This window comes from Oncorhynchus masou, chromosome 32, assembly GCF_036934945.1.
Source record: "Oncorhynchus masou masou isolate Uvic2021 chromosome 32, UVic_Omas_1.1, whole genome shotgun sequence".
In the NCBI taxonomy this organism is placed as follows: Eukaryota; Metazoa; Chordata; class Actinopteri; order Salmoniformes; family Salmonidae; genus Oncorhynchus; species Oncorhynchus masou.
Genome location: NC_088243.1, coordinates 43,606,604 through 43,618,997, shown reverse-complemented (window position 1 = coordinate 43,618,997; position 12,394 = coordinate 43,606,604). Strand labels below are relative to the sequence as shown.

Below are 12,394 nucleotides of genomic sequence, written 5' to 3'. Positions count from 1 at the left end.
GAGTGCAGAAATAGAGTGGAGTGGACTGGATCCTCCTTTCCTCATCTCCTTTACTTAATGACTGTGGATCGGTGAAAAAGCTACATAGTCATCCACCATATTATTGTTATTACATTCTGTATCATTATCATATCAATATTACCACTGCAACTTTATTTCACATCGTTCAAGAGTTTTCAGATTAGCCATCGTGAAGCAAAGAAACAAGACGAGAAGGAATCACTTTAAAATAATTTGGACACTTGTGGGAACATATTAAGACATGGGGTGCTACTGGTGAGAGTCATGGGACTCCTTTAGTACAGTCCTTGTCCTGGAGAGCTACATTGGTGTGCAAGCTTTTGTTCCAGCCCAGCAGTAAAATGCTTTACTCAATTGATCAACTAGTCTAGAAAACTCTTATAAAGATGCAAGACACTAATAATAATGAAACCAAACTCAAGGACCTTAATTATAATAGAAACCCAAAAGAAACCCCTCCTGAATTCTTCATTTTTGGTACATCCCATGTTCCCTCAACTCTCGGGAACAGCACCTTTAGTGAGGAGCCATAGGCTTCCTGAATGATTGAACCAAATTCTGCCCCACAATGGCACCTTAGCTAGCGACTGCTGCCCTGTAACTGATTCCTTCTCTCTTAAGCCAACATTCCCGACAGCTTGTCAAACAGTTGTCCCAAGGCTCAACCCTGATGCTCTGCTCCCCTTCCCCCCTGCTCTCTGCCCTGTGCCCAGCAAGCCTGTCAAATCTTCAGTGTGAGTTAATATTAGCTAGGAACATAAGTTATGTCGAGAGGTGGTTGTATGTTATAGTGGTTAAGACTTTGGGCTGGTGACCCTAACATTGTAAATTCAAATCCCAGGTTGGATGTAATAATCAGGGGTGTATATTTCTTGTAAGCTCTTCACGAGAATCAGATCTCCCAATCCAACAAGTGATGTCACTTCTAAAAGAAGAAAACTGACCTTGAATCAGTGGTTAGGGTAAACTAACATCTACAAACTAAACAATGTTGTGTCCCTTTAAAAGCTTTTATCTTAAATTGTCCTACTATGTGACTAGCTGTATCATTAGCGTGTGTAAATGTGGATCATTCACATCTGCCCCATGATCTCTTGCATTTAACAGCCATAATCTATTATATTACTGTACTACATACTGCGATAAGCAAACCACATGTGCACACAACCCATCTCTCTGGATTGTAAACTGTCATGGTCAAAACATATTGATACAATGTAGCTAAGATAGGGAGTTTTCTGTCCATAATAAAGTGTTGGTCTGCCTTAACAAAAGTATCAACAAGGCAGGTACTACAGGCCCTAGTTTTGTCTCACCTGGACTACTGTTCAGTCGTGTGCTCAGGTGCCTCAAAGAGGGACTTGGGAAAATTACAATTGGCTCAGAACAGGGCAGCACGACTGGCCCTTAAATGTACACTGAGAGCTAACAATAATATACGTGTCAGTCTCTCCTGGCTCAAAGTGGAGGAGAGATTCACTTCATCACTATGTTTTTGTAAGAAGTGTTGACATGCTGAATGCACTGAGGTGTCTGTTTTTAAACTACTAGCACACAGCTCACCCATGCATACCCCACGGCTGGCATTACACATCTGGCTAAAAGACAACTGTAGCTCTGCTGGAGTCACTTATTGATAACTTTGACACCTTCTGGAAACAGAAGATACTCTAGAGGAATGAGTCCATCAATCATTTTGGTTCCTGGACTCTGTCCACACATTTCAAGGCTGCGTTAAAACAATGACTGGTAAATGATCCGAGACCAGCTCAGTTAATCCCTGCCATTGTGATAATGAGTCGTCATAATGCTGCATCAAATGTACATGATCTTAGGGGCATTGGCAAACAATGTAAGTCATTTAATGTTTGTACCCCTAAATGCACCAAATACAGCTGTTTATCCTACAGCTATTGTAAGCAGTAATCATGAGCCTATAAACCAGAGTTGCACTGTTTGCACTGAGGCAGTGTGAAATAGTAGGGAGACCACACACAAGTGTACCTCTGATAAGCCTCCCAGTAAAGCATTAAAAACAATTAAGCAACCCAGAAAAGAGCTAAAAAAATAGCCCATATTAACATATGTAGCCTAAGAAACGAGGTCCATGAAGTCAATAACTTGCTTGTAACAGATGACATTCATATTTTGAAACTGAAACTCACTAAGACAATACCTTTGATACAGTAGCAGCAATACATGGTTATAACAGGAATAACAGAAATGCCAACGGAGGAGGTGTTGCGGTCTATATTCAGAACCACTTTCCTAAAAAGCTTAGAGACGATCTAATGTTGAAGTAATATGGCTACAGGTTCACCTGCCTCACCTGAAGCCCATTCTTGTGGGAAGCTGCTATAGACCACCAAGTGCTAACAGTCCGTATCTGGATAATATGTGATATGAACAGTGAAGTATATTTTCTGGGTCATTTAAATATTGACTGGCTATCAAGCTGCCCACTCCGGAAAAAACTTTAATGTGTAACCAGTGCCTGCAACCTGGATCAGGTTGTCAGTCAACCTACCAGGGTAGTTACAAACAGCACAATAATTAAATCATGTATTGATCACATCTTTACTAATGCTGCATATTTGCTTTAAAGCAGTATCCAAATCCAAAGTATGTAGTAATCACAATATAATAGCCATATCTAGGAAAACCAAAGTTCCAAAGGCTGGGTCTAATATAGTGTATAAAAGATCATACAATACGTTTTAAAGTGATTCATATGTTGATGTAAATAATACAATTGAAGTCGGAAGTTTGCATACACTTAGGTTGGAGTCATTAAAACTTGTTTTTCAACCACTCCACAAATTTCTTGTTAACAAACTATATTTTTGGCAAGTCATTTAGGACATCTACTTTGTGCATGACACAAGTACTTTTTCCAACAATTGTTTGCAGACAGATTATTTCACTTATTCACTGTATCACAATTCCAGTGGGTCAGAAGTTTAAGGCTAATTGACATCATTTGAGTCAATTTGAGGTACCTGTGGATGTATTTGAAGGCCTACCTTCAAACTCGGTGCCTCTTTGCTGGACATCCATGGGAAAATCAAAAGAAATCTGCCAAGACCACAGAAAAAAGATTGTAGACCTCCACAAGTCAGGTTCATCCTTGGGAGCAATTTCCAAACGCCTGAAGGTACCACATTCATCTGTACAAACAATAGCACGCAAGTATAAACACCATGGAGCCGTCATACCGCTCAGGAAGGAGATGTACTTTGGTAGGAAAAGTGCAAATCAATCTCAGAAAAACAGCAAAGGACCTTGTCAAGATGCTGGAGGAAACAGGTACAAAAGTATCTATATCCACAGTAAAATGAGTCCTATATCGACATAACCTGTAAGGCCGCTCAGCAAGGAAGAAGCCACTGCTCCATAATGACCATCATTTTGTTTGGAGGAAAAAGCGGGATTCTTGCAAGCCAAAGAACACTATCCCAACCTGTGAAGCACGGGGGTGGCAGCAACATGTTGTGGGGGTGCTTTGCTGCAGGAGGGATTGGTGCATTTCACAGAATATATGCCATCATGAGGAAGGGCAATTATGTGGATATATTGAAGCAACATCTCAAGACATCAGTCAGGAAGTTGGGTCTTCCAAATGGACAATGACCCCAAGCATACTTCCAAAGTTGTGGCAAAATGGCTTAAGGACAACAAAATCAAGGTATTGGAGTGGCCATCACAAAGCCCTGACCTCAATCCTATAGAAAATGTGTGGGCAGAACTTAAAAAGTGTGTGTGAGCTAGGAGGCCTACAAATCTGACTCAGTTACACCAGCTCTGTCAGGAGGAATGGGCCAAAATTCACCCAACTTATTGTGGGAAGCTTGTGGAAGGCTACCTGAAACATTTGACCTAAGTTAAACAATTTAAAGGCAATGCTACCAAATACTAATTGAGTGTATGTAAACTTCTGACCCACTGGGAATGTGTTGAAAGAAATAAAAGCTGAGATAAATCATTCTCTCTACTATTATTCTGACATTTCACATTCTAAAAATAAATTGGTGATCCTAGCTTTTACAATGATTTAAATGTTGGATTTGTGAAAAACTGAATCTAATTGTAGTTGGCTAAGGTGTATGTAAACTTCTGACTTCAACTGGACATACAGGTATCATATCTTCTCAATGTCATACCTGCACTGTCACGACTTCCGCCGAGGTTGGCTCTCCTGCCTGTTAAGGTGGTGCTCGGCGGTCGTCGTCACCGTCCTACTAGCCACTACCGATCCCTTTTTGTGTATCTGTTGTTTTGTCTGATTGGTTTCACCTGTGTGTTGTTTAGTTAATTAGTGTCTGTATATGTAGTAGGTTGTCCCGCCCCTGGGATTGTTATTTGTGTATTCATGTCAGTCGGTGTATCTTGTGTTTATATTCTCCGGTCTGTCTTTATCCTGTGTTGGATTGTTCACCCTGTGTGTGTTGGGTTGACCGTGTTTCTTGTTCGCCGGAGAATAAACTGTAATATTGCTATCTGCTCTCTGCGCCTGATTCCACCCACCTTGTTTAGACATGACATGCACAGATACTGTATTTTCAAATCTAATTGATAGACAAGGAAATAAGAAAAGAAAATACCATTTATTTTCTTAACTATCTGGGCCTATAAATACACTGAGTTTACAAAACATTCGGAACACGTTTATATTGAGTTGCACCCCGTTTTGCCCTCAGAACAGCCTCAATTCATCAGACCATGGACTACAAGGTGTCGAAAGGACCATTCTTGATACACACAAAACTGTTGAGCATTAAAAAAAGCTGCAGCTTTGCAGCTTTTGAAAGGCACCGAAATCTTTTGTCTTGCCATTTTACCCTCTGAATGGCACACCTACACGATCCATGTCTCAAATGTCTCAAGGCTTAATAATAATTTTTTGACCTGTCTCCTCGCCTTTATCTACACTGATTGAAAAGGATTTAACAGATGACATCAATAAGGGATTATAGCTTTCACCTAGATTCACCTGGTCAGTCTATGGCATGGAAAGAGCAGGTGTTCCTAATGTTTTGTATACTCAGTGTTTAGCTCACTATGGGATGATCATAAATAAATAAATTGTCCCTCCTTAGAAAAAAGTCAATATATCAAGTTTCAGTTTGATAGGGTGTGTCAGAACACGACTTGTATGTTTCCACAAGAATGAGGTGTGTCTGTCTGTTAACAATTCCACTATGCCTTGAGGTTGGGTTTTGCAATGACAATGATTTACCCAAGCATTAGGCAAGGGTGTTCACTCTTCTCAGTCTCAGTGTTAATGGAGAAGGTTGCTGAAATTGTTCATTAGTGAAGCCTTGATACAAAGTTGCCCATAGCTTTCATTACGCTGGGAAACAGACTGGATAAGTAATTCATTTTTTGCTTCTCCTTAGATTCTAAAATCTTGACATTATTGACAAAACATCTGTGCTCCTAGTGCCCACAGCATTTCTCCCTGGACAAAGGCGTTGCACTGTAAATCATTAACACGACTCTTATTGACAAAGGACCTTTCACTGTTTACATTATTACATCATTCATTGCCAGTTTGGCCAAACACTTTGGTATGTGTGTTGGAACTCAGTGGCTGCATGTACCCTCATTAGATTAGCTGTTTTAAATTGAGAGTTTTTTGGGACATGTAAAGAATATATATCATACTTTCACCTTTCATCAGTCAATGTGTTTTTGCTCTTACCTCAAACTAGATTAACCGGTTTGGCACCCTTTTTATTTACATTCACAGGTTTGTGAAGACTGAAAACAAAGCTCATTTTTCTCCTCATTTGTATCTTTGGGACTCTTGGAATTACAGCTTTTTTTTGGAAGTGTTAAACTGACATAAACTTCATGTCATGATGAAGTCCACAAAGGATTTATTGGAGTTTCTGGACCTGAGTCATCTGTCCACAGATGAGGAATTGGCAATCCGACAGGTGCTTCAGCGAGATGACAACCTCAGGAAGCGAGAGACTGGACGCATACGGTAATGAATTTTTGGCCTTGGTGGCAATAAATGCCTTGTTATTGTAGGTTCGAATACATGCTGAGAATGAACATTCCCTATTTCATCAGAGTTAATGTTGTGCTCGGGGCACTGATGTTCGGCGATTAGGCCTGGCTCGCAGTCGGCATTCCAAAGGTGTTTGATGGGGTTGAAGTCAGGGCTCTGTGCAGGCCAGTCAAGTTCTTCCACATCTACTGTATCTCGACAAACCATTTCTGTATGGAAGCTTAACACACTTCTTTATGACTCTTTAAACAAAGCAAACACCCATATATTTACCTTGACGCTCTATTCCCTCTATAAGAGTAGTAATATTTTAGCAGCCCTCTGCTGTTTATACTACTATAATCTTCTTATTTAGTCCGAATTTCCTATAGTTTTTACTGCCTACTGTTTAGATATTGATTCCTTCTTATCGACCCTTCGGCTACTACGAGGCTTTAACTATTCCTGGGCTTTTTCACTCTTGCCGAACTGTCCGTTACTGACGCACCAAAGATGGAACGTTGTAGCTTTCAAGAGTTCTCCACACCTCGCATTGTTGAGGGGCGAAGTTTTCTCGTGCACAATCTTGTTCACTCACTCTTTTTATCGAGATGCGTAGCACAACACAATTCTTTAAGAAATACCAGTCTATAGTATGCTCGCGCCTTGAGATCAAAGTAGTCAATACAAACAGAGTATAGTGAAAGTAATTTACCTGGTCTGATGATTCTCTATGATGTCCAAATCATATGGGTAGAGGATCATGCCTAGGCACTGATCTCTCCTCCCTTTATACTTTTTCTAGACACTCAGTTTGGGGAAAGATGTTCGGGAGTGCAATCTATCTCAACACAGAGTGCCATTGCATTACGTATGGTTGCACTTAGTTCAAAGTTAGGTCCTCTAGCACTGATGCCCATAGGTATTCTTCCGTTGGGGCATCGTCATGGTAACACGCCTCTTCAGTCTTCCTATAGGTTGGTTCTTGTTTAATGCCCAGTACTTGTATTTCACATGCCTTTGGCTCCCTCTTCTGGTCACCAGCTGTTGTGGTCATTTCTTATTTTATCCCCCAGTCAACAGATGGCCTTAGAGTCCATGAATGTGGCCCTGGAACTGGACCGGCCACTGAGGGAGGGGTTCGATATGTTTTGCCTTTTGCCACAAGCTATAAGATTTCCCTTCACTGGAACTAAGGGGCCTAGCCCAAACTATGAAAAACAGCCCCAGACCAGGTAGTGTTCTCCTGGCATCCTCCAAACCCAGATTAGTCGGTCGGACTTCCAGATGGTTATGCGCAATTCATCACTCCAGAGAACGTGTTTCCAGTGCTCCAGAGTCCAATGGCGTTAAGCTTTAGATCACTCCAGCTGACTCTTGGCATTGCGCATGGGGATCTTAGGCTGCTCTGCCATGGAAACCCATGTCATGAAGCTCCCGAAGAACAGTTCTGGTGATGATGTTGCATCCTGAGGAAGTATGCATTCAAATATAAATACAGCGTAGGCCTAGGCTACATAGCAGAGTTGGGGTCAATTACATTTCAATTCCAGTCATTTGAGGAAGTACAATGAAATTCCCATTCCAATTCTCTTCAGTGAGTGTTGCAACCGAGGACAGACAATTTTTACACGTTATGCACTTCAGCACTTGACCGTTCAATTCTGTGAGCTTGTGTTTCCAACCACTTCGTGGCTGAGCCGTTGTTGCTCCTAGACGTTTCCACTTCACAATAACAGCATTTACAGTTGACCAGGGCAGCTCTTGCAGGGCAGATATTTGACGTACTGACTTGTTGGAAAGGTGGCATCCTATGATGCCACGCTGAAAGTCACTGAGCTCTTCAGTATGAGACATTCTACTGCCAATGTTTGTCTATGGAAATTGCAGGGCTGTGTGTTCGATTTTATACCCCTGTCAGCAACGGGTGTGGCTGAAATTGCAGAATGCACTATTTTGAAGTGGTGTCCACATACTTTTGTATATACAGTACATTCGGAAAGCATTCAGACCCATTGACTTTTCCCACCCGTATTTGGGGAGTTTCTCTCATTTTTCTCTGCAGATCCTCTCAAGCTATTTCAGGTCTCTCCAGGGTTCAAGTCTGGGCTCTGGCTGGGCTATTCAAGGACATTCAGATACTTGTCCCAAAGCTCCTCTGTTGTCTTGGCTGTGTGCTTAGGGTCTTTATCCAGTTGGAAGGTGAACCGTCGCACCAGCCTGGGGGTCCTGAGTGCTCTGGAGCAGATTTTCATCAAGGATCTCTCATCTTTCCCTTAATTCTGACTAGTCTCCCCAGTCCCTGCCGATGGAAAAACATCCCCACAGCATGATGCTGCCACCACCATGCTTCATTGTAGGTACAAGGTTTCCTCCAGAGGTGACGCTTGGCATTCAGACCAAAGGGTTCAATCTTGATTTTCATGGTCTTAGAGTCCTTTAGGTGCATTTTGGCAAACTAGAAGCAGGCTGTCTTGTGTCTTTTGCTGTGGAGTGGTTTCCATCTGGCCTCTCTACCATAAATGCCTGATTGGTGCTGTATTGCAGAGATGTTTGTCCTTCTGGAAGGTTCTTTCATCTCCACAGAGGAACTCTGGAGCTCTGTCAGAGTGACCATTGGGTTATTGTTCACGTCCCTGAACAAGGCCCTTTTCCCCCGATTGCTCAGGTTGGCCTGGCGGCCAGCTCTAGCAAGATTCTTGATGGTTCCAATCTTCTTCCATTTAAGAATAATGGAGGCCAATGTGTTCTTGTGGACCTTCAATGCTGCAGAAATGTTTTGGTACCCTTCCCAAAATCTGTGCCTCGACACAATCCTGACTCTGAGGTCTATGGACAATTCCTTCGACCTCATGGCTTGGTTTTTGTGCAAACATGCACTGTCAACTGTGGGACCTTACAGTTGAAGTCGGAAGTTTACATACACTTATGTAGGAGTCATTAAAACTTGTTTTTCAACCACTCCACAAATGTCTTGTTAACAAACTATAGTTTTGGAAAGTCGGTTAGGACATCTACTTTGTGCATGACAGAAGTAATTTTTCCATCAATTGTTTACAGACAGATTATTTCACTTATAACTCACTGTATCACAATTCCAGTGGGTCAGAAGTTTACATACAATACATTTTCTGTGCCTTTAAACAGCTTGGACAATTCCAGAAAATGATGTCATGGCTTTAGAAGCTTCTGATAGGCTAATTGACTCAGTGTCTCTTTGCTTGACATCATGGGAAAATCAAAAGAAATCAGCCACGGCCTCAGAAAAAAGATTGTAGACCTCCGCAAGTCTGGTTCATCAATTTCCAAACGCCTTCAGGTACCACATTCATCTGTACAAACAATAATACGCAAGTATAAACACCATGGGACCATGCAGCCGTCATACCTCTCAGGAAGGAGACGCGTGCTGTCTCCAAGAGATGAACGTACTTTGGTGCGAGAAGTGCAAATCAATCTCAGAACAACAGCAAAGGACCTTGTGACGATGCTGGAGGAAACGGGTACAAAAGTATCTACATCCACAGTAAAACGAGTCCTATATCGATTTACCCTGAGAGTCCGCTCAGCATGGAAGAAGCCACTGCTCCAAAACCGACCTAAAACAGGGACCTTTTACTAGGATTAAATGTCAGGAATTGGGAAAAACTAAGTTTAAATGTATTTGGCTAAGGTGTATGTAAACTTCCTACTTCAACTGTATAAAGTCAGGTGTGTGCCTTTCCAAATCTTGTAAAAACAATTGAATTTACAACAGGTGTACATTGTCACGCCCTGGTCTTAGTATTTTGTGTTTTCTTTATCTATTTGGTCAGGCCAGGATGTGACATGGGTTTTTGTATGTGGTGTGTTTTGTATTGTTTTTTTTCACATGTATTGGGATGGTAGCTTAGTGGGGTGTTCTAGGTGAATCTATGGCTGTCTGCAGTGGTTCTCAATCAGAGGCAGGTGTTTATCGTTGTCTCTGATTGGCAACCATATTTAGGCAGCCATATTCTTTGAGTGTGTCGTGGGTGATTGTCCTTTTGCTCCTGTTCTGTGTTAGTTTACACCAGTATAGGCTGTTTCGGTTTTCGTTACGTTTATTGTTTTGTAGTTTTTGTGTTTAGTGTGTTTTTCATTAAACATGAATCTCAATAGCCACGCCGCATTTTGGTCCGACTCTCTTTCGCACATACAGTGCCTTGCGAAAGTATTCGGCCCCCTTGAACTTTGCAACCTTTTTGCCACATTTCAGGCTTCAAACATAAAGATATAAAACTGTATTTTTTTGTGAAGAATCAACAACAAGTGGGACACAATCATGAAGTGGAACGACATTTATTGGATATTTCAAACTTTTTTAACAAATCAAAAACTGAAAAATTGGACGTGCAAAATTGGGCGTGACCACTCATTGCTGTGCACATGCCCAGTCATGTGAAATCTGTAGATTAGGACCTAAAGAATTGATTTCAATTGACTGATTTCCTTATATGAACTGTAACTCAGTAAAATTGTTCAAATTGTTGGATGTTGTGTTTATATTTTTGTTCAGTATAGATTACTTGAAATTAGTACTGTGCATCTGTTATATTTAGCCCTTCAGCCCAAATTTAAGAGCTGATTTGAACATATAAAACATCTACATATTTGACAAGATTTACATTGCAGTAGATTCATGTTAATATAGGCCAACATTTTTGTTGGAATATTTACTAAAATAATCAGGCTTTTCATTTATTACTTTTCCATCTACTTTATTGTCTATTGGTGGCAGTCGTCTGCAAATCTCCATTCCTGACCCTAAAAAGCTCAAAGTTATGACCGGGGAGTGGTTTGAAGAACTCCGGACTCGTCGCTATGGACGACAGTCAGACGTGACAGAAGTTCTCAAGTCTTCAATGAGGAGAAAGAAGCCAACAGGTATAGATTTTGTACCGATTACCATGAATTAATCAGTGAAATAATTACACTCTTAATCAATGAAAGAATAATTAATATTTTCCATATTCTGACTTTAACTCCTTTGTCAGTCATCTCCCACTGTCACTCCTCAGATAGAAGGATAAAGACTAGTTATATTATTCATACAGACGGATGGGCTGACCGAAGATAAATAATCTGAGTGATCATTGTCTGCTTCTTAGCCTTTAGGACTAGCACTTTCAGCGATGTCGGACAAACAAAAAACAAAGAAGGAGAAAAGGAGAATAAGGACCCTCAAACCAAGACTTCTGAGACGTAAGTTTATTCTAAGAGTAGCCTACAATATCTAGATTTCTGGTCACTCAGGGAATACAAACATACACATTGCAGAGGCTTAAGCATTGAACAGTGAATTGCTATCTCCTAATAGAAGAGAAATGTGTTACAAAAGCAAACTTCTGGCAATAAATGCTTCAGAAGACTTCTGTGCTGGTATTACATAATTATGCTTTATGGCTTGGTTTTTCTATGCCACAAAATAACTTTTACTGTTACTGCAAGGTATTATCAAATCAAATTATATTTGTCACATGCGCCGAATACAACAGGGAAATCCTTACTTACAAGCCCTTAACCAACAGCAGTTTTAAGAAAATAGAGTTAAGAAAATATTTATTAAATAGACTAAAGTAAAAAAGTACAAAATAAAATAACAATAATGAGGCTATATACAGGGGGGTACAGGTACCAAGTAAATGTGCGGGGGTACAGGCTAGTCGAGGTAATTTGTACATGTAGGTTGGGTTAAAGGGACTGTGCATTGATAATAGTGAGTAGCAGCATTGTAAAAACAAGAGGGGGGGTCAACGCAAATAGCTCAGATGGCCATTAGATTTATTTTACTCAATGATTCGTTTTAGCTTAGAAAGCAAGGAGTTACTGTATTGGTGCACGCAATGCTATTACTGTATCTATGCATGCAAATTAAATAAATCACTTGGCTTTTCAACAATTGCATGAAGCTTTGAAAATTGATATTGAAGAAATACCTATTTGTCATTCAAACATTAATATTTTTTTTAAGAGTTCTACACCTTTCATTCTTGTACTGACATTTGAAGTACTGCATATGCACATTAAGTACTTATATTCTTAATGTTTGAGTACAACTCCTTACAATCTCTCTTTTCCACTCATAGCCAGACACCAGACACAAGTTTCCCCAACCTATCTTTTCGTGAAAAGGTATTTTTTTATTGCATTATTATTTGAGAAATTTCTTTCACTTTAATCAAAGAGTTGATACATAAAAACACAATTGTGATCCTCAGGCTAACCAGGAACTTAGCAATGAGGAAAGCACTGTGGATACTGGTGAGTATGAAATATGTAGCAGCTGTGGAAGGATCCACCGAACCCTATCCCGACATGCCAACCGTAAACTAAACTTGAACTTTTCATTTGTTACAG

At 40.5% G+C, this 12,394-nt stretch overlaps 1 protein-coding gene across 3 annotated transcripts in view; it reads left to right on the top strand.

Annotated features, from left to right (window-relative positions):
- Nucleotides 1-5,582: 5,582 nt before the first annotated feature.
- Nucleotides 5,583-12,394, top strand: part of si:ch211-266g18.6 (synaptotagmin-like protein 1) — a 51,439-nt gene continuing 44,627 nt past the window's right edge. For all 3 annotated transcript variants that reach the window (XR_010453239.1, XM_064954209.1, XM_064954210.1), the window contains exons 1-5: nt 5,583-6,010; nt 10,776-10,921; nt 11,146-11,239; nt 12,124-12,169; nt 12,256-12,298. Coding sequence is in view for 2 of the 3 variants with exons in the window: in XM_064954209.1 (XP_064810281.1) it covers nt 5,880-6,010; nt 10,776-10,921; nt 11,146-11,239; nt 12,124-12,169; nt 12,256-12,298 (460 nt within the window). In the remaining variant the exon portion in view is untranslated. The remainder of the gene's footprint in view (nt 6,011-10,775; nt 10,922-11,145; nt 11,240-12,123; nt 12,170-12,255; nt 12,299-12,394) is intronic.